General features: G+C 49.9%; 1 protein-coding gene across 5 annotated transcripts in view; it reads left to right on the forward strand.

The window, feature by feature from the left end:
• Positions 1-27376, forward strand: part of NTRK3 (neurotrophic receptor tyrosine kinase 3) — a 347621-nt gene that overhangs the window by 246986 nt on the left and 73259 nt on the right. The window contains exons 13-14 of one of the 5 annotated variants that reach the window (XM_020289076.2): positions 446-580; positions 2137-7647. The exons of 3 other annotated variants lie outside the window; for them this stretch is intronic. In XM_020289076.2, coding sequence (XP_020144665.2) covers positions 446-580; positions 2137-2255 — 254 coding nt within the window. In that variant the 3' untranslated portion in view covers positions 2256-7647. Of the gene's footprint in view, positions 1-445; positions 7648-27376 lie in introns of those variants that run through there. One more of the 5 variants, XM_076004766.1, reaches the window with a different exon arrangement.

Consider the following 27376-nt stretch of genomic DNA (forward strand, 5'->3'; position numbering starts at 1 on the left):
TTCCGTGAGATATAAGGAGCCAGAAAGAAGGTCTTAGGTCCAGCAGGATCATCTCCCAAGTCATAGGAATCACCTTCTGGGCCCAGGAATGGCAGTGATAGGCGCAATTTGGGGACGTTCTGGCCCAAGAAAGGGGATGGGGGCGAGCACGTTAGGGAAAGTGTTGGACAGAGTTCATGGTGATGGCAAAGCGTTCTTCTCTGACTCCAGCATGTTGCATTTCTATAATGTCACCATGAGATACTCAGAGGTTAATGGATCTACTATATTTTGTGCATGAAAGGAACCAGGTGCTTTTCCAGGCAAAGCAGTGTGGGTGTAGGAGCTGGGGACACCTGGATTTCTGTTTCTGGCATTGTGCCCTTAAGAAAAATACTTCCCCATGTTTTTGCACTTGGGGCTCAATACTGACCATTAATTCCCCTGTGTCTGCCTCTTCTGCCAGGGGTCTTTTCAAACATAGACAATCATGGGATATTAAACTTGAAGGACAATAGAGACCACCTAGTCCCGTCAACTCACTATATATATGAGGAACCTGAGGTCCAGAGTGGGGATGTGTCTCACCCAAGGTCACATGGTGAGTTGCCTCCTTTGACGTCTTTGTGTGCAGTCAAGACCCCTCCCCCTGACAATTCTGACTCTTAGGACCTTAAGACTCACTCATCAAACCCCCGTAGGTCTCCGAGGACTGGGGTATGACTAGGTGCCCAGTGCGGGGTCGGCACTAAAATCCCTTAGGTTAGGGGAGTCTCTTCCGGGGGGAGGAAGCTTCGTAGGGCTGAGGTAAGGGGTGTGGGAGAAACAAGAGAGCTGCCGCGGCCTGGAGGGGTGTCACGGACCTTCTCAGCAGGCGGCCCAGACCAGTGGCCTTCCTTCCCTTTACCCCAGGACCCAAGAGAGCTCTTGTCTGGAGTCAGCACAGGGACACTAACTTAGAAACCTCTTATCTTGAAACCGAGCCTCCCTCTAGACGAGATGTCATAGACAAGGGGGAGGCCCTCGATCTTCTCAAACCTGCCCCTGCCCCCTGCAGAGCAAGGGGTCCCAACACTCCGAATGACTCAACGCTGTTTTGATCCTAGTATGTCCCGGACAAGAGGAGGAGAAAGGCTCAGTGAAACCGAATTTTGCTTTAATCTCTCCCCACCGTGTGTCCAGCGCCCAGCAGCCTGCTCTGCCCTCCGCACTGCCCACACATGGCGCTAGTGGAAAGATGGCTGGCTGTGTCCACCTATCGGCGCAGACACACATATACACGGGAAAACGCGCACACACTCCTTACAAAGACACGTTTTAAGTCTGGGGTTGATTAGGCAACATCTTTCTGGCTATTTGACCAGAAAGACTCACACATCTGGACATCCTCGTTCAGTCCAGGGCTGTGTGGCCAGAAAAGAGACGAGCTGTCATGGACGTCCTCCTCGCTTGAGGCACCCATGGCCTGGTGGCCACCCCCTGTAAGTCTTGGGGTTATGGAAAGGTTGAAAGATCAGCCACCGTTTCCTAAACCTTCTGAGGACCTAGCGAGGTGAGGTGCGAAGGTCATCGAGGAAGATGGGGAGTATAGCGCCCCCATCTCCTGGTGTGGTCACAAGCGGTCTGTGCAAGTTCAGCGCCTAGAATTAGAAATGTCCCTCTGGTATCCCTCAAGGGTCTAAGTTCTGGGACAGCAGAGCCTTCTCCTCCCATTCATTAGCCCCCCAGTGAGTGCACCCCTTCCCCCCCATGCCGCTCAGCTCATCACTGGGGATCTTCCTTCCAGAAAGATGGTTATAGACCGAGACCCACTTAGAGAGGCTGTTCCTCCTTTTCCATGACAACCCAAGGCCGAGGCCCCAAATACTTTGCTCAAGTCCTTTCCTCAGTTCAGTGGAGGCTGCAGCAAAATGGGGTGTTTCCAGTTTCTCTGACCATGCTTGGTTTTAAGTTAATCCCTCCCCCTGTCCTTCCCTTCTGCTGACAGTTCATTTGGCTGTTTGCAACGTATCGATACCACAGCTCCGGTTCTTCCCCTTGCCAGCCCCTCTCTGTTACCCCGCCTAGTTTTGATCTTCTTTGGGGGGTTTTGATTTTTACTTTATTTTGCTTTTTTCTGTTTTTCTGTTTTTTTTTTTTCTTTTTGTTTTTTTATAGGTTTCAGAGAAATTATGTTGAATCCAATAAGCCTTCCCGGACATTCCAAGCCTCTTAACCATGGCATCTATGTTGAGGATGTCAATGTTTATTTCAGCAAAGGACGTCATGGCTTTTAAAAAAAAAAACTCCTTTTAAGCCTCCTTGTTTTGATGTCACCTTGGTAGGCTGGGCCCTCTGAGAGGTTGGAAGCTCTAGGCATTGTTCTCTCTGGATCCAGGGAAGCTAAGTAGAAACTGCATGAGCCACCGGTGTGCCCACACCCTTTAACTCCACCAAGATGGGCGTTCTCCCCCCATCCACCACTGGCAGGGTTGTCCCTTCCCTCCAATCATCACTGTGCTCCTTTTTTTTTTTTTTTTTTTCTCTCCTGGCCTATGAGGCAGCTCCTGCCACCATTTTTAGAGCCAATAAAGAGAATTAAAAACCTGTGCACCAGGAGCATCTTTTAAACACACTAGCCATCCTCTTGCTTTACAAAAACAACCTAAGCACCACGAGAAAGCCTGCTGAAGTCCAGCCGTGCTCCGGCCTCGCTTTCCCTGCCTGGAAGCGTGCGGTCCTCCTGGCTCTCCCTAGGATACCACGCTGTCCTCTTAGTGACCTCGGCGCCCTGCAGCCTCCAGTGGGGAAGAGTCACAGAGAGCACCTAAGCAGAGGCAGAGACGGCGCGGTAAGAGAAGGGGGAGCCAGGCCCAAGTAGTGCCACCAAGTTAGGTCTCAGAGGAAAGAATGGAAACCAATCACTTTATAGACATATATATATATATATATATATATTTTTTTTTTTCCTGGTGGGAAAAAAATTGTCCTTTTTTTTTTTTTTTTTTTTTTTGGACACACTTGCCCCTTACTTCCTGTTCTATCTGCAACGGCTCACCGTGAGTGTGATACTAGAAAACTCCCGGGAGAGGAGAGCTTCTCCAGGCTCCTCCTTGGCCCCTAGAGCTGCAGTGCCGACCAGCTTTGGCTGCAGGAGGTCTTGCCATGACTTGGCCATCCTACTAGGACCACAAGGGACCGAGGGAATCAGGGACCAAGGCCCTTCCTGCTAGTCCATGATCCTGGGATTGGCTCTCTTCCCCCACTTCCACTTATTCTTGACTCTAAGAACTTTTGGAAGCCAGTGGAATCAGCATTTCAAGGTCAAGATGAACTGAAGGGGAAGAGAAGTAAAACTTGGCCTCCTCCAGCCCCTCTCATGGCACCAATGGAAGTGTCCTCCTGTTCTCTGGTCAATATGTGTGTTTACTTTGCTTGCTTTGACTCATGCCTTACTCCACAGCCACCCTCCCCCAAAGAGGGGCTTTGTTTCCCCTGTTTTCTACTTAATCCACTGGGGAGAGGAAAAAGGGATGACTTTCCCTTGCTTTGATAGGAAAGGCACAACTGTAGGTCCTGAAACTCACCCAGATTTGCTGACACCTTGGTTGAGTAGACTTCAGGCTTGGCCCAGCCCCACCCACCCATGGGGCCTCTGTCGTGCGGAGTGAGCCCGGGCCGCCCGCCATGGTGGGGAGCATGGATCAGGGAGCTGCCCGCGGGGAGCTCTTGGGACCAAATGGCGACTGTTTTAGCCTAATAAGCCTCGCGGTGGTGTCGCACAGCAATAGAGAATGGAGTCTACGCCTTTTGCGAAGTTACCTGGGAGTTTAAATTCCCACTTAAGGGTCTTACTTCCCAGGTCCTATGGATGGTGGTTCTTCATGTCAGGGCCCTAGCCTGAGTCTCAGATGCCTCCATGGGATTTACAAACAGGAAGCTGTCCAAGTTCTTGCCCAGTATCTAGGGCGGCCTACCAGGCACCCGAGTTTCCAGAGTCTCACCTGGGGATGCAGGCTCTCTCCAGGGCCGCCAGGTGTGTGCTGTCCCGCCCCTCTAGCTCCCTCTTCCCACTCCCCATGGCTCCATGTCAGGCTGTTCCCTGTCATGCCCTGCTGACCCTTCGGGGTCAGAGCCTCCTCCCAAGTGTGGCTTTAAGGAGTAAGCTTTGAGGGTGATGTTTTTAATTATTGTAAATCATTACCTCATTTCCAGCCGCCCAGGCTCCATCCATCCCAGCATCTTTTATTCTGCCATTTTCTTCACCTTGTGCTATGACAATGGGGCGTTGTGTTTCCACAGAGACTTATAGGAGTGTTCAGTGTATAGTTTCTTAATAAACACTTTATTTTCTAATGAAATGACTGGATCAGACCTCTTATTTGGAAATTTTGCAAAAAATATTAAAGACATAGAAATTCCAGGATATCCACATTTTTTTTTTTTTCTGAGTTACTGTTACTTTTGAAAAGAAGTTTCTTAGTTCAGCTTGGTTTACAAAGATGTTCACAATCTGTTCCATTGGTTGCTTTCATTGAGACGCCTACAGATAGGTCAGGTTCATACAGTGAAGTGTTTCTTCATCTTATGGAGAAGGAGTTAGAGACTGAGAGAAGTTGAATGGTTCACCCAGGTTCACACAGCATGAAAGGTCAAAGCAAAATTCAAACCTGACTCTGGCTACCAGCACACAGGCCGCTGAGCCCCTCACTCCCTTGGTGGCTGGGGGGCTGTTCTGTTGTCCCCCAGCTTGCAGAGATCATCTCTTCAAAGCTGATGTGTAAGAGGGATCTGGAAGTGGAGTTGGGGGATGCTTTATCTTTCGTGCACCAGCAAGCGAGTGGGGTTCTCCCCAGGGTGGGGTGGTTTTATGTGTTCCCTGTGGATCTTGGAAAAAGTGACCTTGCCCAGAGGAAGCTGGGGCCTTGGGCTTGCAGGCCAGCACACTGATCATTCAGAGACATTTCCCCACTTCATGCACACATGCCCACATACACACTCGGGTGAGCCAGGCTCTCATGGCAAGTCTCATGGCTGCCAGGAGGGAGAGGCCAAAGAGTCCTGGGATCCTACTGAGAGTGGAATGCTTAGATGAGCAGGCACGCCTGTCTGCCCTTGGACCCTGGCCCTGACACAGCTAGGTGGGTTGAAACGCTTCTGGCAAACTTGCAATCTCTTCATTTTAGGAGGAGGGGACAGTGTAGGAGGCTCCATGTGCAGGTGGTGTGGAGCACGAGGGCCGGGGGAGGGCTCCTGGGGATCTGGACCCTTCACAGGCCCCAGCTGGCCTTGCTGGAGCTTGTTCACTGAGGACGTTAAGGAGAGACAGGTGAAGTCATATAGGCGAGCTCATGTTCAAATGTGGCAGGACATTGGTCAGGCTAGGTTGGTGCCTTTCTACTTACCCCCGCTTACTTTATCTCCCATTTAAGTCTAGTTTGGTTTGAGTCCCCCCCATCCCAAATGGAAGCTTCTGTCCTCTAGAGTGGCCTGGGTTTGAGTTTTTCTGTTCTCAATGGCTCCAGGGAGTCAGGGCTGGAACAGGGATGCCCCATGGGTTGGGACTGTCCTTAGGACCATGAGGGGAGGCATGTGTTTGAGGGAGAACATTCCTTTCTAACATAGGAGAGATGTGAGCTTTGTTTTGTTCTGATGCATAAAGCCTGTCAATGCATGGAGAGGAGATATTGGGTAGAAACAGCCCCCTGCAAAGATAGGAGGAAATGCACCTCTGGCTTAGGAGGAGGGGCTGGCATTAGCACGTGGACAGAGAGCTCTTATGATGTAGAGAGGGCAAGCAGAGGAAAGAATGGGAACGTGGGTCTTTTAGAGGTTTGGGGGCAGGAAAGTGAGGGAGTTCTTGCCTGGTATCTTCTATTTTGTCTATAAAGTGTGAGGCGAGGCCTTGTGCTATGAGTGAGAAGATCCAAGGAGAGTTGAGAAGGTTTGAATTAGCAGTGGAAGAGTCTACGGCGGATGACAGGGAAGCGCGGAAAGATTGCCAGGCAGAAGGAGGACCCGGCTGGGATTGGAGAAGGATGTTTCATCCCCAGGCCTCTGCTTTCCAAGTTCTCTTGCTCCGTGTTGAAGTCCCATGGCATTTGCCCCAGTGTGAGAGCTTCTATGGCAGTCAGCACTGGCACAGGATAGACCCGGAGAGCTGAGCTCAGCTCAGAGTGGATGCTGGCTTGGACTGGCTTCAGTTCAAGGGGGCTGAGGGGACCAGCCAGTCCTGCAGCCCCCCAACCTCTGGACGCGAATCTCATTTACAGAATTTCACAGTGGCTCTCTTGGACTTAAGCTTACCCCTTTGGTCCTGCAGAGGCTCACAGATGACACAGTTTATGAACCCAGTGCACACGCCAGCTGCTCTCTGGATCTTCATTCTGGAGGGATAGTTGACGGGGGCCGGTTCTGAAACTTGGAGAATAAGAAATGACTTCACCCGTAAGATCTTGTAGGACAAGGTGAAATCCAGCGTAGTGCCTTCCAGGGACACTGCCTGCAGAGGCTGAGTCTTTCACTAGCGTTACATGGCCAGGTCCTGGAACTGGTTGCCGAGCTCCCAAGGATGGGATCACCGTGGGGCGTTAATAATCATCATCATGTCTATCTTGTGCATCGCTCGCTCCACACTAGGCACATTTTACCTGCAAGGAAGCCGAGGCTCAGGAAGGTTGAATAGCTTGGGTTCTCACAGCTCAGAACTGGCAGAAACAGGACTTACACCTTACACCGTAGAATGCTCTCAGGCACTCTGCTGCCCCTGAAAGCAGCCCATCTTGTGTTCCTGGAAGCCCATGGTCCTGGGGGCTCCATGATCATAGCTCCCACCCCTACTGCCAGGACAAAGAGGTCTTTCAGGGGTCTTTAGGGTGAGCCGCCATCCCTTACTTCCTTCTGGAATGACCTTAGAGACTCTCTAGGAAAGAATGTCTGCAATGTCCTTTCCTCCCTCATTCTAGCATTTAGTGACCCTGGGTACCTGGAAGTGTGGTTGCTCTTAGGTCTGAGATGAATCACCTGGCTTACAGTTGGTGAGATTCCCAATCAGTGATGGCCTCTTTGATGTTGGGGAGGACCTGTTGGAGGGGCCAGCCTGATCCTTAGGAGTAGCAGGTCAGCCTGCCCGGGTCTGGGCAAGCGTGAGCAGGGTCGGGCAGGAAGGCAGCAGAGGAAAGACCCTTGCCTGACTACACACCCAAATTTGACCTTTCTCCACCTCACCTCAAAGACCTCCTGGTGCGTCCAAGCTCAGCCATGCGATTCTCACCCGAGAAAAGACCAGATGCTGAGCAGGTGCGATTCGGACACCAAGAAGCTGGCCTCTGGCTGCCCTGCCTCTCCCCTCTTGTGTGGGAATTCCTTTCTGCAGCCCAGCTCCCAGCAGCCACCTCCTCACCGCCACCTCCCCAGCCACAGGTGTGACCGCAGCCCAGCACTCAGCCCAGGCCCTCGGGTCAAGTCCAGGCATGAGCAAAGGATCGAGCATCTGAGATACAATGGCGAGGCGGCAAGGGAGGGTTGCGTGCCGCGGAGACGGCACAGAGCGGGCAGATCAATGCAGGACGACTTCATTGTTGTGTAGCTTTCTGAACCGAGCCAGACACGGATTAGGCAAAGAGCCGGAGCCTTTGTTCCTGCAGGGTTTACTGACTCCTGTGCTGTGCTCGCTGCCAGCCTGACTCTGAACGCAAGAGCAAAAGGAGGGTGGCAGGGAGGGAGGGGCAGGGAGGGACAGGGGTGAGGCTGGCTGCCCTCAGCTTCTCTGGGAAGGACCTAGGGAAGGCTCTTAAGCATGACAGTGGAGGGGACAGCGTAGGACCTGTGAGCAGCCTGGTTTGCATCTGGATTGTCCAGCAGGGGTCTGGCTCCCCCCACCCCACACCCCACCCCAGCTCTACCCCACCCACCGCATTCCCACTCTCTCCCGCTGGCTGATGTGGGAGAAGCTGCCTGCAGCCTCTCGTTTCCTTGGATAGCTCTGGTTCTGCATTTTGCCTTTAGAAATCCTACTGTGTTACCACCCCTGTACTTCCCACCTCCCGAGAAAACCTCAGCCTAGATCTGACAGTTTATTTCCAGAGCTCAATGAGACTCCTTCTTCAACCCTACTTGAACTCAAAAGTGAGTCGAGTTGCAGGAGACACGCTGGCAAGAGATAAAGTCCCCTTTCTGCTTTTTTTCGGGTGGTTCTGATATTTCATCAGGTGTGTTCCAGTTCTTCCTACTGAGTGGGTAAAACTTCCACAGAGTCACCCCAGTTCTCCGTGCTCGGGGAGGAGATTTCTGCATGGGGGACGAGGTCTAAGACCTCTCTGTGTTTTTGCCCCTGTCCGTCTGAATGGACAGAATATCGGGGTGTGTGAGTCTGAGAGGGCTAGACCTTCCCTCCCCATATCCTTGCTGTCCAGGCGGGTGCGAAGCCATCGCTCAGGTGGTCTGTGTGCTCAGGGTCAGGGGTGCTGAGAACTGGGGGGATGAGGAGGACTTAGGGCCCCAGCCTGTGCCGGGTCACACCTGGCCAAGACAGAAGGAAACTCGAGAGGCGGGAGAATGTCTGTAGATCCTGCAGGGACGCCGAAGGTGCTGGTGGCTCAGGTTTGGTGGCAAAGGCCTCCAGCCCAGGTCCGTGTGGATCCTGTCTGGGAAGGAAGAACTTGGAACGCTGGGGTACAGGGAAAGGCAGGGTGATCAGTTCCCGGAGAACAGCTGGAGCTGCAGAGAAACCCAGGCTGGGGACACTCTGGTAGGACTTTCAGGACAGTAAGGCAGAAGATGCGTCAGCTTGCTCACATGGCACCAGAGGCACTTTCCTGTGGCCCTCGGGCGGCAGGAGCCTCCCTAGCCTCTCCGACTACACGGACTTGACTCTGCTTTGGCCGTGGGTGGAGCCTGGGGCATGAGGCATAAGACAAGAAGAGCGGAGCCTGGCTTTTCCGAGAGCCGAAACCACCGAGCGCTCTCCCTCCACTCTGCGCCTATGGGCGACGTCAAGCAGTGTCCGGGAGCTCAGAGGGGTGGTCAAAGCTCCCCGCTCGGCTACGGCGAGCCCGCGAAGCGCGAGCAGTGCGGCTGCGCAGAGGCGCGGTCCAGCATCGCTGTGCCCAACTTGTGCGCTCGCCTCGCACGCCAAGCCCGCCTGGGGTAAGTAACGCCCGAGGCCTGGGCGGCTCACTTCTGGCTCACTTCTGCTCCTCTTCTGGCTCTGCCACCTGGGTGCTGTTACAGGGCAGCAAAACGAAGCCTGGCTCCGCCTTCTGGGGGCCACACTGGAGCACGTGGCCTGTTTCCCTTAAAGAGACGCGTGCTTCCTTCCCTTGCTCCCAAGTTCATTCTGCCGTGAGAACAACAAAGACTTAACCCCAGTAAAGGGTAAAGTGACTTTGCTGTCAGAAAATGGCCTGGTGACATTTCCTTTGCGGAGTTCCAAAAGGCCACCTGTTTTCCTACTCTGAAACTCACCCTGACTTCAGTCTGTTTTGATCCTGGTAATGCTGTTTTAAAATCGTGTTGTGATGTTCCTTACTCTGCAAGAGTAATAGCCTTTGGCCAAAAGTCATGGAGTCCTGACCCCCAAATGGGGCTGCACAGAAAAACAAGAGGGTGTGGGGCTAGGGGTGGCCCACATGTGCTCTTGGAGGAATGGGGTTTGTCTACAAGTCTGAGATGTGGTCTTTAATGGCTTCACAGGCCTAGGGACACATTTACTTCACACAGCAGCTTCTTAGGGTGTTGGGAGCATGTGACATGGGGTGTCCTTGAGCTTGAAGCTGAAAGAGCTTAGCCTCTGTGACACAGGACACCCCTGAACCTACAAAGCTCTCTCACTTCCGGTCTTTCTCAGCACCGATCAGATAAGCAGTCTCCAAGTCTGCCCGCCTGCTGCCAAAGTCAAGGCAAGGGTGAGCCCTGATGTCTGTGCTCCATGGGCCAACCGATGTGGGCCCCTCTCCCTGGGTCCTCCCACGATCTTAGGGAGAAAGAAAAATTCCAGAACAGAGGCTAGACACAGTCTAAATCCAGCCCATGCTTTATATACATGTCAAAGTATCAGCATTCTCTTGCTGTTAATTCGGAAAGAAAACTCACATGACGGCCAACCTGAGAATAAATCTCAAAGCAGCTGTTGTTGTGAGTTGCTGGTGACTGATAACTCACCTGGCCAGGAGGGCACAGCCAGGGTCCGGGATGCTCTCTGGTTGCTCCCATCGGAGGGTAACCGAGGCCTTTCACTGCAGAGGGAGTCAGATACAGAGCCGGACTCGAGTCTCTTCTTTCCCACCGCCAAGTGGGCAGCAGGGGAGATGCCACCAATGTAGAACATGTTCTGAGACGGCCCTTCCTGGGAGAATTTAAATTCTGAGTTCGTGGTGAAATGACTCACAGAACGGTCCAATCTTTATGGCTGTCCGCTTGGCATTGCTTGCTGCCACAGCAGATGATTACTGCACAGTACCTCTGACACCAAATGGCCAACCTGGTCATTGAGAAGACCAGAATAATCCCTGAAAACTGTGCATTTTCAGGAAGGTGTCGATGGGCATCTTAATAATTTTATTGGGTCAACCACTTGACCAGCTGTCATCCCGTATGAATTGATCCATTTTCTGGGCAAAGCTTCAGTGACTGTGGCATGGTTCTCTCTTAATTGGACATCCCCAACTTGCAGAAAAACCTTTTTCTCTTACTCCAGTTATTAGATAAATGATCATGAAGATCCAGTGCTCCTCTTTTCATTGATCGCAGCAAAGTTTCCCTTGAGTCTCATGAGAGATGCTAAGGATCCGTCAGGTGATTTTGGAGAATTGTCACATGGTATGGCCAGCTCTTAAGAGATTCACAATTTGCATTAGGGTATTAAGGGCTATGCAAAGTCCTGCCATAAATAAACCTTTTTGTTCAACCACTTTGCAATTCTGATTGAACACAGAATATTCTTTGCTTAACACCTACTCGTGGATTCAGCACACACACACTTTAGAAAACACTGGGTTATGGTTTGGCAGAAGCTTTTGAAGAAGAACCAAGCAGGATGTGTTCATCAGCCTCCCACCTTTTTATACCAAGAAACCACCACACCGAGCACTCTCCCCAGCGGTAGGCTCAGTCTCTAATGTCTGCCCTCTATGTGGAGTCAGAAAAGATTCTGGTTGCTGGTGGGGAGATAACTCTTGTGAAGAGCAGGAAACTTTCACTGGGATATCTCAGAAGAAAACGGTAAGTCATTTCACAAAACAGCTTAAGACTTCAGCATTAAACCTGGCCATCCTCCCAGACTGGTGGAGGTGACGTCATCTAGTGGTAGCACACAGCAATGAAGACCTGGATCCCAGTCTCGGGACTACCAAAAAGCAAAATGACTTGGGGTAAGTTGCCTTTCCTTGTTCCATATGTGTTTCTGAGTAGCTGGTAAAAAACTTGCTGATCCTCATGCAAAAGATTTCACCTGGACAGATGCCCCAAATGCCAGGCCCACGTAGTCTCCTAGCGGGGAACGTCTCTTGGTTCTTGGTCCTTCTCTCTCTGTGCATGTTTTGGTGTATCAGGTGGGTAGAGTGCAAGCAATGGCTGCCCTTTCGGGTGAGGATCCGTGGATTTCTCTAGATAAGGAAGGAAGCAGATGCTTGGGGGTTAATAGACCCTCTCTGTCACAGCTGGACAGGGCCAAGTGGGAGTTCTCGGCAAGATTTTCTGACTTTGATCTCAAGAAGGCAGCTCTGCCTAACAAATAGTCTGAAATGTCAAAGAATAAATGTTAAAGCTTGAGGGGTCATTCTCCAGGGACTTGCCTGGGCTGGCTGGGGAGGGAGAGGAGGAGGGAGAGAGGGACACAGCAGAATCCTTCACATAAAGATTCCGACTTGGTTTTGTGATATTTAAGAAAAAAGAAAACTCTGAATTATTTATAGCACAGAAGATGGAAACAGGCTGCAGAGAAGTGGCTGGGCTTAATATGGAAGTTTACGGCCCATTATTTAGCTGCCCCAGCTTTGAACTGGGAAAACTTTCTTCTTGGTGACATTCTATTGACCTCTCCTTATCTATTCTTATTGTTACTATCATTATCATTTTAATTAAGAAAACTGACATCCTTTGATATGTGAGTTGTGGGAGGCAATTTCTAGACTTCTGCAAAAAGCAGGAGTTATCTCTTTGCTTTCAAGGGTCTCCAGCGTGTCCTTCTGTGCCCCTCACAGCGTCCAGCCCGTGCCCCTTCAAGCAAGGACTCACGCGAGCCCTGCTGCAGGGAGGGCGGGAAGCATCTTGGTTTGGGCCTGGGCCCCAGTTGGCCATGTGGAACTGGGAAGCAGGACTGCATCTCGTAGTTCTTCTGTCTGACAGGTGGAGGAGATTGTCCTGTGCCTTGTCTGGGATACCAGGCATATGAAAAATGCCGTGTGTCCAAAACACCTTCGGACCTTGGGGGAGGTTGGGTAACATCTGTATTATGTGAAGGAAGAAAACAAGCAAAGACATTTTAAAAGGGTAAATTGAAAGGGATTGAGGATTGGTGGTAAAGCTGGAGGGAATGGGTTGGTTCATCCATTATTTTAGCCGGTGATGTTGTTTAGATGTAAAGAAAACTAAAAACAAAAAACAGTGATCCTGATTCTATAGCATGGGCAATTGAAATCCACTGATAATCGCCAAATTGCAGTTAAAATCACAAACTTCACATGCTCTCTGGTCCCTTTCTACAAATTACACAAATGCACTCTTGGTCACTCTCCTTCCAGTCAACTTTGCACACTCTTGGCACTGTCAGAGATGCAAACAAATAGAGCCAACTTTTGGACAGTTTGGGAGTGGTAAGGTGAGGCTAGTGAAAGTAGAAATCACATCATCAGTAAACCTCCAAAGATGCAATACTGTACTTAGGAGGTATTGCTTTTTATTGAAAATATCAATACTTTCTTTTTCCGTAGACCTGTTTTTTCCACCTTGACATACCTAGAGAACATTTTTCAGTTAAAATGTCACAGTGACACTCCTGTTATAAAACTCTGAAAATGTACTTATTTGCAAAAGTAACTTACTCTACCTCACAGAAAGGTCTTCCAAATGCTTTTCCTCCTACCCTTACTTTCTACAACGGAGAAGTTGGACTGGCATCATTGCTCCGGGGCAGTGGCTCTCAAGCCCTTTGGTCCAGGGACCTCTTTACACTCTTAAAAATTACTGGGGCCCCAAAGAACTTTTGCTATGTGGGTTATATCCATCGATATTTACTGTATTTGAAATTAAAACTGAGAATAATTAAAAAACCCAAGCACATGCACACATTCCACTTAGCTGTCAGAATGATGACATCATCACATGTCTGGAAGCCACTGGGCAACTTCATGAATAATACCTGTGAGCAACGGGAGTGCAGAAATGCACAGACCATCCTACTATTGCTAGGAAAATCATTCTGACACATACATTTTTCTGAAAGGGTCTCGGGGCCACCAGGGGTCTCTGAACCACATTTTGAGACCTGCAGCTCTTGGCAAAACTGAGACACAAGCAGATTTTGAGATCAAATCTACCAGTCATGCACTCAGATCCAAGTGTAGGAAACTGCAAGAATCCCATTTTTTTCATACGGACATCACCAACTGCCCCATGAGTGTTGACTTTGACCAAAGTGGATGCAGCCATGCATGCTCAGTTGCTAAGAAGGTTGGAAATCTACAAGAAGGATGTCACCTATTATTAAGAAAACTGAGTGGTGGCTGTGTGCTTGCTCTGGAGAAGAACATGGGTTTGATGTATCAGTAAACATTATCGGCTGATTGAAGAGACTCAGCGTGAACAGGGTTTGTAAAATTCCACTGGTGAGAGCAGGAGGAATGAATGGCAGGGGATGAGAGCATTTATAAGCAGCACCTTGTCACTGAGGCCTCCCATCATGTGCACTGTAGCCCTTGTTGCACATTACGGTTGGATATGTTTAAGGAACACATGAGGCTCGCAGTGTCCTAGCCAGGACCCATAGATGCATCTATTTATAATAAGTTTAGGGACCCTGGCATGTTCCTAATTCTCCCAACCTGGGTGGCTTTGGTAGGAGGATATTGGACTATGAAATGTCTAATGTCTTAGGGAGCTTCCTCAGGTTGACTCTGTGTAGCTCCCAGCACACCACCTGTCTGATTATGACAGTGGGTGACAGTGTTTGTCCCTCTTGTTGTTCATCATTTATACCCCGGGGAGAAAGAACTGCTCTTCTGCGTGAGTATTTCACAATCCTTCCCCAAAGAATAGGGTCTTTCAAGAGTGCCTCTTGAGGTTATGAGTGGACATTGGTTCATTAATTCATCCTTCAAACATGTTGGGGCATCTGCTGTGTGCTGTGCACTCTGCTACTAAGTTGTGCTTTCTGCTTTTAAGAACTTCATAGTCTAGTGCAGTGGTTTTCAATTTGGGGTGACCTTGGTCCCCAAACATTTGTCTGGAGCCATTTTGGTTGTTACAACTGAGGGTGGGTGCAACCGACAGCCCCCCACAGCAAAAAGAATTATCCAGCCCGAAATGTTAACAGTGTCAAGATTGAGAAATCTAAGTCTAGTGATAATACAGACCAGTATCCATTAGTCTTGGGCAAGAGGGGTCTCCCCACTTTTTAGGGCCCTTGAGGCTGCCAGGAATCCTAGGGCCATGGGGAGTAAACACCTGGAGCCTACATCCCATCCCCTCTTCAGGATGTTTTCATTGCCTAAGCCAGGACAAAAAAAGCCCTTAGCTCGCCTCCAGGACATGTCGGTCTATTCTCCTAAGAGTGGGCTGAGCTGCCGTGTGTACACTGCTAAGCCCGAGAGTTGGCCAAGAGCCCACTGTCTGGAGGCAGTGGGAGTGGGAGGGTGGGTGGCTGGCGGAGATGGAGTTGCAGGCTGAGTGGGCATATATGTATGCACGTATGAGGCTGTGGGTGGAGATGGGGTCGGAAGAGAGAGGAACGGGCTAGGGGCCAAAGCCTAATGCCAGCTGTCTAGACTTACAACTCCAAGGAGCCTGAGACATCTAACGTCATATCTGGCCCTTTAGGTCATCCTGAAGATCTATTTACCTGGGCAGGAGGATGGGACATGTCTTATTCAGTAGTATGTTAGCATTATTTATAACCTCCAAATCATTAGACATGTGAGATGTGGGCTTCTAATCATTCCCTTGCCCCAGATCCTTCAAATGTAAGGAATAGCCCTGCTGAGGATAAATGAGTAATTATGAAGCAATGTGATGAAAAATCATGCAAGAGGTAAGCATAGAGGAAGAACACCTAGTTCCTAAATAGAGTTCTTAAAAATACTGAATCATGGCGTGGATTTGCAGATGTATTAATATAAACAGAAGTGGCAGTTCAGGGGATCTCACAATGGAAATGGTCTGCTACGACTTGAGAGGTCCCATTGTTCAGAGAGCTGTCAGTCTCTTCAAGCCTTGGAAAGCCCGCCCCCATTGCCACAGAACGAAACACCAGGGTCCTTTGGCAACCTCGCGCTGCCTGAGGCGGGCGATGGTGGAAGTCCTTCCTGCTGGACCATCTCCTCACCGGGGCAGTGCTCACACAGGCCTGCCACGTTGCCATGGAGACCGATCTCAAGGTCTCCACAATTGATTGGTATTTATTGGGGATCTGCAGTTTTCTGGATGTCGTGACCAGCATCATAAAGGAGAGAGAGAGAGGGGCTGCATCTTACCCTCCCCCCCGTTTGTGGACTACTTGAGGGTATCTATCTGCAAGGGGGAGGTACAGACCCTGGAGAAATTGAATGGGAAGGATATTTTTTTTTCTTCTAATAACATTGTGCTTTTTTTCCTGATTACAAAAGTAATTTATATTCACAGTAGAAAATTCAGTGAAATACAGAAAAGCACACAAACACATAAATTATCTACCATCTCATCACCCAGAGACAACACTGCTAACATTTTAGCTTTCTGCCTTCTAATCTTTTTTATGTACTTATTTAATTATTGAACAGAATCAAATCATTCCACGTGCACACACACACATTACTTTGCTACTCCCTTTTTTATAAGATTGTTTGCATTTGCCATGTAACTGATCTTCTGCAATATTAAAAATTTTCATGTAAGTAATATGCCCACCACATGGTTCAACACACGCACACACACAAATATTCATAGTAGCATTTTTCATAATAGTCAAGAAGTGGAAAGATCCAATGTCTATTAACTGGTGGATTGATAAACAAAGTATGGTATATCCATATAATGGATTACTACTCAACAATAAAAAGGAGTGAAGTACTGAGACATGCTATAACAGGAATAAACCTCAAAAAAAAAAAAAAAAAAAGACAAGCCAAGTATAAGAAGCCAGACCCAAAAGAGATCCCATTTGTATGATGCCATTCCTATGCACTATTAGGAAGAGGTGGATCTATGGAGACAGAAATTACATTAGTGGCTGCCTAAGTCTGGGGTCAGGAACAGAGATTAGCAGTAAATGGACCCAGGGATTTTATTGGGGTGATAAAAATATTCTGAAACTGGGTTATGCTGATGACTTAATAAATGTTGTTGAATCGTACATTAAAATGGGTATTTTTTATGGTATGTAAATAATGCTCCACTCAAGTTTATATATATATATATATAATATATAAATATATATGTAAAGTAAAGCTTATGTATATGAACTCAACAAAGTTTATATATTATATATATAATAAACATATATGTAAACTTTATACTTCAATATTATGATTTATCTCAAAATGATTGCTATGGATTTATCTATAAAATGTGAGCGTTCCCCTTCCTATACCTGTCCCTCATCTACAGGTTCTTCTACCACCACTGCCATTACCGTACAGGTAACCACTATTATTATGTGTCATTATGAATCTAAGCAAATGACATATAAACAAATATAAATATATGCTCTTAGTTTTTCCCCATTTTGCACAAATGAAGCTATTTATACATACTGTAGTGCACTTTTTAGTATCTTCTTCCTCCCACCCACCCCCACCAGTTTCTTGGCACTCTTAGAGAACTTCCTCATTCTTTTTTTAGAGACACATACTATTCCCTTATATTGATGTATTCAAATTTATTTAATTTCTTCGTAATAGTTTTCTCTTATAAATAACCACAATGGATTGATCATAAATATATTGAATCTAAATAAATATGGCTGAATCATATTTATGGTTCAGTGTACTTGGTTAAATATAATATTAACACAAAGACATAAAACTCCCATAAGCTATTTTGCATATATAGACCACATGAGATTATATCAATGTATGCCCCAAGAGTAATACGGATGCTTCTTAACCCGTGATGGGGTTACGTCCTGATAAACGCATGATAAATTGAAAATATCATAAATGAAAGATGCATTTATTACACCTAACCTACTGAACATCGCGGCGTAGGCTAGCTTTCCTTAAATGTGCTCAGAACACTGACATTAGCCTACAGTTGGGCAAAATCATCTAACACATAGCCTACTTTATAATAAAGTGTTGAATATTTCATGTAATTTGTTGAATACTGCACAGAAAGTGAAAAACAGAATGGCGTCACACTGTCATAAAGTTGAAAAATCCTCAGTCAAACCATTGTAATTAGGGGACTGTATGAGAACGAGGTTCACCACAGCCTCAATAAACAGAGGGTCGTGGCATGAATTTTAATGGCTAGATAATGTTCCACTGTATAGGTATACCATGTTTATTTCATCTGTCCCCCATGTTTGGAAACTTGGTTTTGTTTTTCCATTCTTGCAAATAACTGCACAGCTATTTAGGTACTTTGGGTAGCTAAGTTGAAGAAGAGAGATGGCTCAGGGGCAGGTCTCACGGAAGGGGCTGCATGTCCCTGGATCACTGCCTTGCAGCCCCATTCCAGCCACCTCTGGGTCTTTAGAGATTCCCCAAGCAGGTGTGCAGTGCAGCCTCCTTATGCACAGCTATCTCGTAACAGAGAGCTGACCTATGGAAAGCCATCTCCTTTTGAAATGTAATTGCTTCAGACCCCAAGATACAAAGCTGGTGAATGCAGGGGTCATTACCTTCCTCCAGGAAACTTCGAAGTGTTGCCAGCGTTCACACAATGTTTTTCTCCAGAGGGCCCTTCTGGCCAGAGCCTCGCCACATTTCAGGGCTGCCCAGTCCAGAAATGTTAATGGGATTCTAAGCGAAGCCTCTAATCTCATATGTCATACAGATGGCTGACCAAGCGTGGTGCCATGACTTTCTCAAGGTCAGGGTGAGTGTTGGGGGGCTGTGCCCATGCATCCTGACCTCCTGCTCTGGCCTTTAAGCAGGCAGCCTCCTGGGAACGAGTTGGGTGGGGCACGGCGGTAGAGATCGAAGCCCGCTGCAAAAAGGCCACAGACAATTGAGAGCTAGGCATTTCCTGCCAATCCACTGATCTGGGCTCCGGGAAGAGGAGGGGCCCAGACTAGGGAGAAGTCAACCAGCTGCAGGGAATTCAAGGAAATAGCAACAGGAAAGATGAAGGGGTGGAGATACCGATCATGAGATTATCGAAACCTACAGCTTTTGAGGCCAAGTGATAGCCGTGTTTTCTCTAGCTCTCAGCAGAGATAGCAAAGCCCATGCTGTGGTTCCATCACACTCTGTCCTCTTTTTCTAATGGAGTCCTTAGTCCTTCTGGGGGTGGGCATGGAGGAGGTGGCAGCTGACCAGGCAGGAGAAATGTGTCCTCCCTGCTCTGCCTTCCCGGGCTCTTGTGTGCTGCAGGCGAGGTCCTGGGGAAGGAAAGGCTTATAGCAGCAGAGAAGATGATGAAAGAGGCCAAACGTGGGGGTACAGGCGAGCATAAGGGGGTGATGTTAAGGATCAAGGTCTGGTGGCAACAGGGAAGGGAGGAAAAGGCTGGATTTGGGAGGAGCACTGAAGTCGAAATCAACGAGTGCCATTAGGTTTGTGTCACTTCCTACGTCCCCAGCAAGCTGTTTGTCGGTCATCTGTTAGAGGTGGCTGCCAAGATGCCATGTGCAATCCAGGATCCCTGGGTGCTGGCCCTTCCTGTCTGCCAGGCTGAGTGAGGGGCAATGGATGCCAGCCCTGGAAGCCCACTCAGGCATGTGTGGCACACCCTGGGAGGCTCTCTGGCATCCTCCTGGAAGTCGGGATAGCTGGAATCAAGGAGACTCAGCACTGGAAAGAACTCCAAGAGCCTGCTCATCTCCCTCCTGGAAATAGGGTTGCAAAGAAGCAGTTGTGGGTGGTTACCTGCTGATGGCCAGGCCAAAGGGAAGCTTGGTCCCCTCACTGACACACCAGTGCCCATTCACTTCTTAGCCCACCTAGGCATGCCCTCGGCAGGACCTGCCCCAGCTCAGGAAGCAGGAGCTCTCAGGGGGCACGGTGCACACTCAGCAATCAGACCTCCAGACCAGGCTTGCTTCCTGCCTGCCTACCTTTGCCCTCTCTCCCCAGCTCCTGCTACAGCTGGCATGCCAATCTGCAAATCTGCCGCTGCTACAGTGCCCAGCCCAGTGGGTGCTCAATAAATACTTGTTCATTTTTTTTTAAAGTTATTAACAAAGGCATTAATTAAATGCTCCTCAACTTTTAAAAATCTCCCAGGAAGGAGTGTCTGTAGATTCCCTGGAAGTCCACCCATCCAGCTAACTGTGGTTTTTCATTGGCCATGCACAATGAAATCGTGCGCTACCTTGTGATAAGTACCTGCATGTTCTGTGCTTCCTGGAATTTCAGAATCCTGATCACACCTTTGTCTGTTGGGATAAGTGAGTACCCCCAGTCCAGTGTGAAGCAGCTGATGATGGGAGAGATCAGGTAGGCTTTGATCAGACAATGAATGGCTAGAGAGTCCCCTGTGTTGAAGGAGGACTAAGGAAAAGCAGTCGAGTTCGGGCACTGGAGACTGCTGTGGCTTTATGACAGGTATGTCAGCAAGTGCAGTGGCAGAGGCAAGAGTGTGCAGACTTGAGAAACGAGTAGGGTGGACAGTGGCAGGTGGCATCTGCACAGACTACCCATCGAGGAGTCTGGTGAGGAGGGTGGGTGGAGGAGTAATTTCCAGGGAGGCAGGGTCCAGGCAAGGCTTTCATTATCCTGTGGGTGAGAAGTCAGTGGGAGAGGGGGGGTGACAGTAGCAAAGAGAGGTGAAGATTAGATGGGACAGTATCCAAGAATGAGATGGGAAAACTGGAGAGAAAAGCTTGGATGGAAGCTTTTTAACATTAGGGAAAAAGAAGAACCATTAATTCATCTAAGACAAGAGGGAAAAATAAAGATGAGGTAATTAAAATTGAAGAAACAGGGAATTGAGGGAATTTCTTCTTCTTCTTTTTTTTTTTTTTTTTTTAGCTCATCTGAGAGTGAGTTTTTTGCTTGAGAGGAGGTGCTGGGATCAGTCCTGTTTGGAAAGGGACCCAAACGAGATATCAGTGAGCAGATATCCGTTCATAAAAGAGTCAGAACACTACCGATTTCCACCAGCTTGAGTTCTGGCTGAACTCAAATGCTCTTCACACTGAATTTTGGCTGGTATCATGGCCAGAGTTGGGGTCTGGCTTCCCACTTTTCTCAGTAGAGTGCAGTGGGAAGTGCAGCAGGCAACCCCCCTCATCCCCAGCTTCCCACCTGCTGGGGATTCAACCTGGGGGGACTTGGCAGAATGTGCCGGCCCCATAGAAGGGTGCCTGCCCTGTGCCCCAGACACTGGCCCAGGTTCCATGCCCGGCTCCCTCCCAGCCATTATCTGTGAAGAGATTCAAGAAGCCCACATGATAGCAACATGCGTGAGAACTTTCCAGGTGGTGAAATGGCCCTTTTGTGTTGGTGGCAATGCCTTAGTGAGTGAATGCTGTGATCAAGCTCTAGCACGGGGCCTCAGGCTGAGGAGCAGGTGGGAAGTTCCGTGGGGATGGAGAATCCAAGGTTCTAATTTTAGGTAACTTCAATATCTGTATACTTGCTGGTAGGATTTAGGCTCAGAAGACTGTGGTCTTAAGCTCAATGTTAATTCTGAGCTGTGGTTGCTCTCCTGCTGGGCACCGCCCTGGTTTGAGCACCTGGGTTAAGCATCTCGGCTGGTGCTGGATTTCAAGCCCTTACTTGATGTTTCCAGAGAGTCACAGAGCCTCTAGAGTAATGGTAATGAAAGCCACAAAGGCAGTCACTCATCTGTCCAGCTAACACGCGTTGAGCGCCACCGTGCACCGGGTATGGTCGGGGTGCTGGGGTACAGCACTGATGGAGTCACAGAGAGTGCAGGCTCTCCTGGAGCTGGCATTCCACTGGGGGGCCAGATGCCAAACAAACAAACAAACAGACAAGTCAGTAAAGAAATTATCCAAGGGTGACAGTGCGATGCATGAGATTGGAAGAACGTCCTGCATTGGAAGCGACTCCTTTCGGTTGAATGGTTGGAGAATGAGCGTTCAGGGACAGGTCATGGCTGCAGTCATGGCTCTAAGGTGGCTACTGAGCTTGGACTGTTTGGAGGGAGAAGGAACGGTGGTGGGTGGAGTGGCGGCGGGGGGAGGAAGGGCTGGAGGTGAGCTCAGAGGGCCGGGCAGGATCAGACTCCATAAGCAATGAAGGAGTGTGTCTGGCTCTTATAGTAAACTCCGATCAGAAATTAGGAAGGGACATCAAGTTTCTTACTTTACAAGTTTTTTACAATGACTCTGGTTGGCTGACCATGCTCCAGAGTGGAGGATGAGGGATGAGAGGGTGGAGGGAGAAGAACGGAAGCTCGAGGAGGAGACCGTTGTCCAGGTGAGAGAGCCTCCTGGTGTGAGCTGGGGCCCTGGCAGCAGGATGGCAGCAGTGGCTCTATTGCAGCTGCGGACGGATTTGAGAAATGTCTGGGAGTGGAGTTGACAGGGTTTATTAATGGACTTTGGGGCACCGTGGAAAAGAATCATCAAGGACAACTCCTGCATTGGGCACTTCAGCACCCCAAGTGGATGGAAATGCCACTTGCCACATAGGGAGGCCCTGGAGACGGTCAGATTCCGAGGTAGAAAAGCAGGAGTTCTGCACTGGCTGTGTTACCTGGGAAAGAGCACTGGACGCCCAGCAGAGATGTCAGGCAGGGGTTTGGGCAGTGATGTTGATTTCACAAGCCAGGTGGCAGCTGAGCGTCCCTCAGGTGAAATTGCTGGAGTTCCACCCACCATTGACATCCCACCCACCCCTCTAAGGACACCCAGGGTGGGGTGGGCTGAGGGTGTCTTGCTCTTCTCCTGAAACCTTCGGAGTTCCTGCTTTCATTGACCTGTTCCATACAGACGGTCTCAGCATCCTACTGTGAAATAATCCTTTTGTGCAGGGTTTTATGTCCCCAAACGTCATTTGTATGTAGAGTTTTGTGTGTGGAATGGCTTTTGCTATAATTTTAACATTACATGAAACATTTATGTTGCAGCAACACAAATTCCCAAACCTTAAGTCTTAGATATTTCTGTCCCTAAATCTTCCAGCCACCCTACACCAGGCCACTCCCCATTAGGCTCGGCTCCCCCTTTCTCTCTCCCAAGTCTTTGGGGTTCTCTTCACTCATCTCCTCCCAGGGAAATTCAGTTACCACTCTTCAAGCTCTGGAGAAATGTAGTTCTTTCCTTACTCAGGCTGAGCCTACTTTTGAATTTACAAACTAATTAATGTGCTTTGCTAAGCAGTGGCGGTCTACTCCAGGTCCAACTGCTAGCAGCACAGAGAACTCCCGAAAGCTTAAAATGATCTGTCTCCTCCCGTAGTCTCTGAGAGGCAAAGAGCCCGTCAAAGACTTATTTCTCACTTCTGTGAAATCTGTCACCACTCCCTACAGTTGGATGAGCTGAAATCAGCATTTGTTTCCTCTGTGTTAACCTTGTAGTAGCACAGCCGCTACTATTTACTGAGAGAGCTCACTCTGTTCTGGGTGCTGTGCTGGCTGCTTCCTCTATAGGATCTTACTCAATCCTAACACAATGCCACGACATAGGAACTCTTATTAGTCCATTTTACAGATGAAGAGATCGAGGCTCAAAGAAGTAGCACAGCCAGTGGCCATTGGAGCCTGGGTTTGAGGCAAGCCCAACCTCTTAATGACAACACACAACCTCCCATGGGGAGGGGCCCAGTGCAGAGGGTCTCTTGTTGGGTGGGACTGTGGTCATCGTGATGATGAACTTCTTGGCGATAATGACGTGAAGACAGTAGCAACCACGAGGGTAGCTGAGACTTTACGCCTACATCATAGACTACAACATAGGACTTACATTCTAAGTGTTTTACGTATGCAACACGTTTATTCTCAAAACTCTTCTATAAGGCAGCATGCACCAGTACTATTTTACCTTTGTACAGATAAGGAAAGTGAGGACCAGAGAAGTTCAGTAACTTTTAGATTTTAGAGCGAAATGGCTGCTGCAGGCCGGGGTTTTGGCAGTCTGGCTCCGTAAGTCATGCTGAGTGGGGTGGCCGGAGCTCAGCGGGTTGGGCGAGGAGGCGGTGAGACCCTCGCTCTGCCCCAGCCTCAGAGAATTCTAGTTGCAGCCTGGAGAGCTGAGGAGGGGTGAGCAGAACCAGGTGGGCTTTCCGGGACAGCTCTCCTCCAAGCGACCTCCCCCCCTCCACCACCATGAAGCAGCCGATAGTTTGCGAGGACCAGGAGTAACTGGTAGCACGTTGCTCAGGCATTTTTATTGCTGTTGTCGGAAGATAACAAAACTAGAACACTTTCCGTCTGACTGTTGTGTGCAAGTCATTTTACATATTCTCACATGTGTACACAAAAGAAATCGAGGCTCAGGGAGAGGAGATAGCCTTGCCCGGCCACTCAAGACTCAGTTACCTACACCCCCAGGGGTCCTCTCCTTACCCTGCCAAGGGGCTTACCCCAGGGCATTGGGATTGCCTGGTGACTCAGTGACTTCATTTGTTCTCCCTCCTAGACCAGTGGGTTCTGTGAGGACCAGGAGGGTCCCTTATTCTCCACTGTGCAACCAGCATGTAGCCCAGTTCCTGACACGGCATAACTTTAATGCACATTTGCTGGCTACATTACAGATTGAACGACTGTGTGGCCCCTCGGCAAGTAGGTGGGTACTCTGGTTTCCGTCACTGTCAAAAAGGATCATTTTCATTGAACTGGCCTCTCTTCGGTCCAGTACCGCCATGCAGGAGGCTGGGCCAGGCCTGCGATTGTGCCTGTCAGCAGGTTTGGAGCTAGGGTTACTCCCAGGCCTGGTGTCGGGGGACATCTCCAGCTCTCTCCATGCCCTTCCTAGCTGGGGCCCAGCCACAGCCACTTATTTGCCAAAGTTCCATCCAGCCACCCCTGGGCCTCTCTATGCTCATGCAAAAGGCACTTGACAAGGTCACTCTGCCTGCCTGCCACCTGCTGTGAGCTCATCACCTCCATCTTCCCCGAGCCTTGCCTTGTCCCCAGGTATCCTGAGCCTCTGTAGCGTGCACAGGTAACAAACAGCCCTCCTCCGTCAGCCCAGCAAAGGCCCTGTCTGTACCCCTGTGGCTTAGGGCAGGCGCAGTTGCCTGTAGCTAAAGGGGTAGACAGCAGTGTCCACTGACAAATTCCTGCTTCAGGTGGACAGGTAGAGTCGGCGTGTTTCTATAGGGAGGACCTTTGAATCTATGCTTGTCTGTGTCCACAGGTGCCAAGGTGAGAGAGTGCTTTCAAGGCAGCCCACACTGAGCAGTCTTGGGTGAGAGAGCAGAAATGAATCTTAGCTTCAGTGCTTACTCCACGCCTGGCACTGAGCTGAGGGGTTTACAGGCTCATATTAACGTGCTTGATTCCAAACACCACCAGTAGATTGCACCCACCAAATGAGAAGTCATCTTAGAGAGGTTAAGTGAGATGCCCAGTGTCACGCAGCTAGTTAGTAGCAGAGCTGGGTGTGTCCAAGGCCAACGCCGGGTGTTTAACTGCCTGGGATAGAAAGCAACCCTGCGGCCCTGCCCTTTCCACCCACACAGGACTAGAAAACTGCACCATCTCGCAGTTCCTGCTCCTTCCTACCTCACTCCTGGGAAATCTATGGACAAAAAAAATTGCACATGAGAAATGAAAGGACTAAAAAAAAAAAAAATGAGAGCCCCTGAGATCACTGTGGCTGTCGGGGAACCTATGAATGCACTTATAGATGGTTTTATTTATTAATCTGTTTATTTCTAGCATCCACTAAACTCAAACAGTGCAGACAGCACATCAGGTGAAAAGATGACATGGCTTTTCACACATGTTAAATTAATAACCACGAGCACGGCACAACAAATTCCATTTCCCAAACCCTGGCCTGCAGGAAACTTTTCTGGGGGTGGTGGGGGGAGTCTCTTCATTTCAATGAAACATTTATCAAGTGGTTTTGCTCTGTTGAAGATAACATTTTTTTTTCCATGACTGGTCTTCCATCCAAATATTTAATTCCTTCCTGATTTTATAACTTGGATTTCCTAAATCATTCTGCGTAAGTCGTGACCCAGAGTCACGGGAGATTCACGTATATTTGGTCCAAAATCTCGCAGACACAGGGAAGTTACACAGAAGGACGTCCACGTGTAATTGACACAAGACACATTTGCGGGAGGGGTTGAAGCCGCCCGGTCTTCCAGATTCTGTACTCCTTGTGCTGAAAACGAGAAAATGCATTAAGTTCCCAGGGAAGAGACAAAGAGGGAGAGGGTCCGTTTATAGAGAGCTGGTGCAGGAAACATTGTCTCACACAGGCCCCTAGTTCCCAAAACTGTGGGGTGGAGGGGAGTGCCAGGGGAGCTGTGCCCAGGGGCTGGCCCTCAGAGGCTGGCAGGAGAGGGATGGTGGCCAGGCCGTGGGCCCTGCCGTAACCCTGCATGGCACAGGTTCAAGGAGCCATTCACACGTGCCCGGAGAGCCCGCAATAATGATCCATCTCAGAGAAAAAGAAAGCACGCACACAACACACACACGCACACGTTGCAAAGGTCAGGCAGGAGCAGAGCAGCGACCAGCGAAGAGCAGGCCAGCAGCGGAGGCCAGCGAGCCCCGTGGAGAGGGCAGGAGAAAGGGGCTGGAGGGCCTGTTTTCCGGGGAAGGCGCAGAGAAACTGAGTGGTGTGTGGCGAAGGCAGCCACACACAAGATGCAGAGGGGGTGTAGATGCTGCACATCGACATTCTCTTCTGAGAAACAGGGGGGATGAGGGATCGGGTCCACCTGCAGGGTGTGAAAAGACAGATTCTTCCCGGGCTCCTGGGTGAGTCCGCTGTGGATTCCTGAGGCTGAGGCGCCACCTTGATGCTTTGGGGCATCCAAAGGTGACCAGGCCTGTCAGTAGCAGGGGACATTTGCCGCCAGCACAGGGCCAGTGATGCCAGTGTAGACTTCCCCTGTTCTCAGTTTTCCACTGAGCATTAGTCCCCACAGCTGCATGACCCCCCATCTCTTGGCTCTTCCAAAGGCCCGATAAGAAAAAAATAATATTGACATCATTCAAAGCCCAGATTTCTCTATGTGACTCTGTTTCTGTGGGCACCAGGAAAACGATATAAAGAATTCTCTTCTGCCCTGAAGCGCCATCCACGCAAGAGTTTGCTGACGGCACTGACAGGCAGCAAACTCAGAGCCTGGCGAACTTGAGCAGACCTGGTCCCGGATGCCGAGTCCGGGGAGGGCGACCTGGGGTGGGGTGGGGGCGCCCGGAATTCCATCGGTTCCGACTTCTACTTATTTATTTATTTGCGATTCGGTGGACTAGTAGGGTGGGGAGGTTCAGGAGACAGGCCAGGGAGGCGCGGCCCGTGCGTTCAACATCTGGCGCGGGGGAGCTGTTGGCCGCCAGCACCGAGGACGAGGACGTGGTGGGAAAACACCTGGCAGAGCGAGCGGGCTTCGGCGGGGGGAGCGCGGATGCGGGGCCGGGAGGCCGTGCGGAACGAATCTGCTGGCTGCTCCCAGCTCAGGCTGCCCACGCCAGGGCCTGCGAGGCTGGGACCCACGGGCTCTGGCCTCCGACCTCGGTAGCTGTCAGCTACGGGGCTGCAGAGAGTGAGGGCCAGAGCAGGGAGCCTCAGACAGGGTGGCGGGGGGCTGGGGGTGGGGGTCGGGGCTCGGCAAGCAGAGAGTGCCTGGCGGACGCCTTGGCTCTGGGAGTGGGAGCCGGAAATGCGAACGTGTACCTTGGAAGGGACCCAGCCGTGGACTCCCCCGGGCGCCGCGGCAGCCTCCGTGCAGCGGGGAGGCGGGAGGTGGGAGGCGGGGCTTCCTGCAGGGTCTGGTGGCACGTGGAGTCTGAGTGCCAAGGTCGGGTGGAAGGAGCCGTGGCTGGGAGTGGTGGGCTGCTTGCGTGCAGGGTGAGCCGCAGCAGGGAGCACTTGAGAGCAGGTGGGCACGAGTGAGGGAGCGGTCAGCCTAGGGGCGGCAAGAGGGGAGCAGCAGGTGAGGTTTTCCACGACACCCCTCTGCACAGC

This window comes from Microcebus murinus, chromosome 7 (genome assembly GCF_040939455.1).
Source record: "Microcebus murinus isolate Inina chromosome 7, M.murinus_Inina_mat1.0, whole genome shotgun sequence".
Lineage (NCBI taxonomy): Eukaryota > Metazoa > Chordata > Mammalia > Primates > Cheirogaleidae > Microcebus > Microcebus murinus.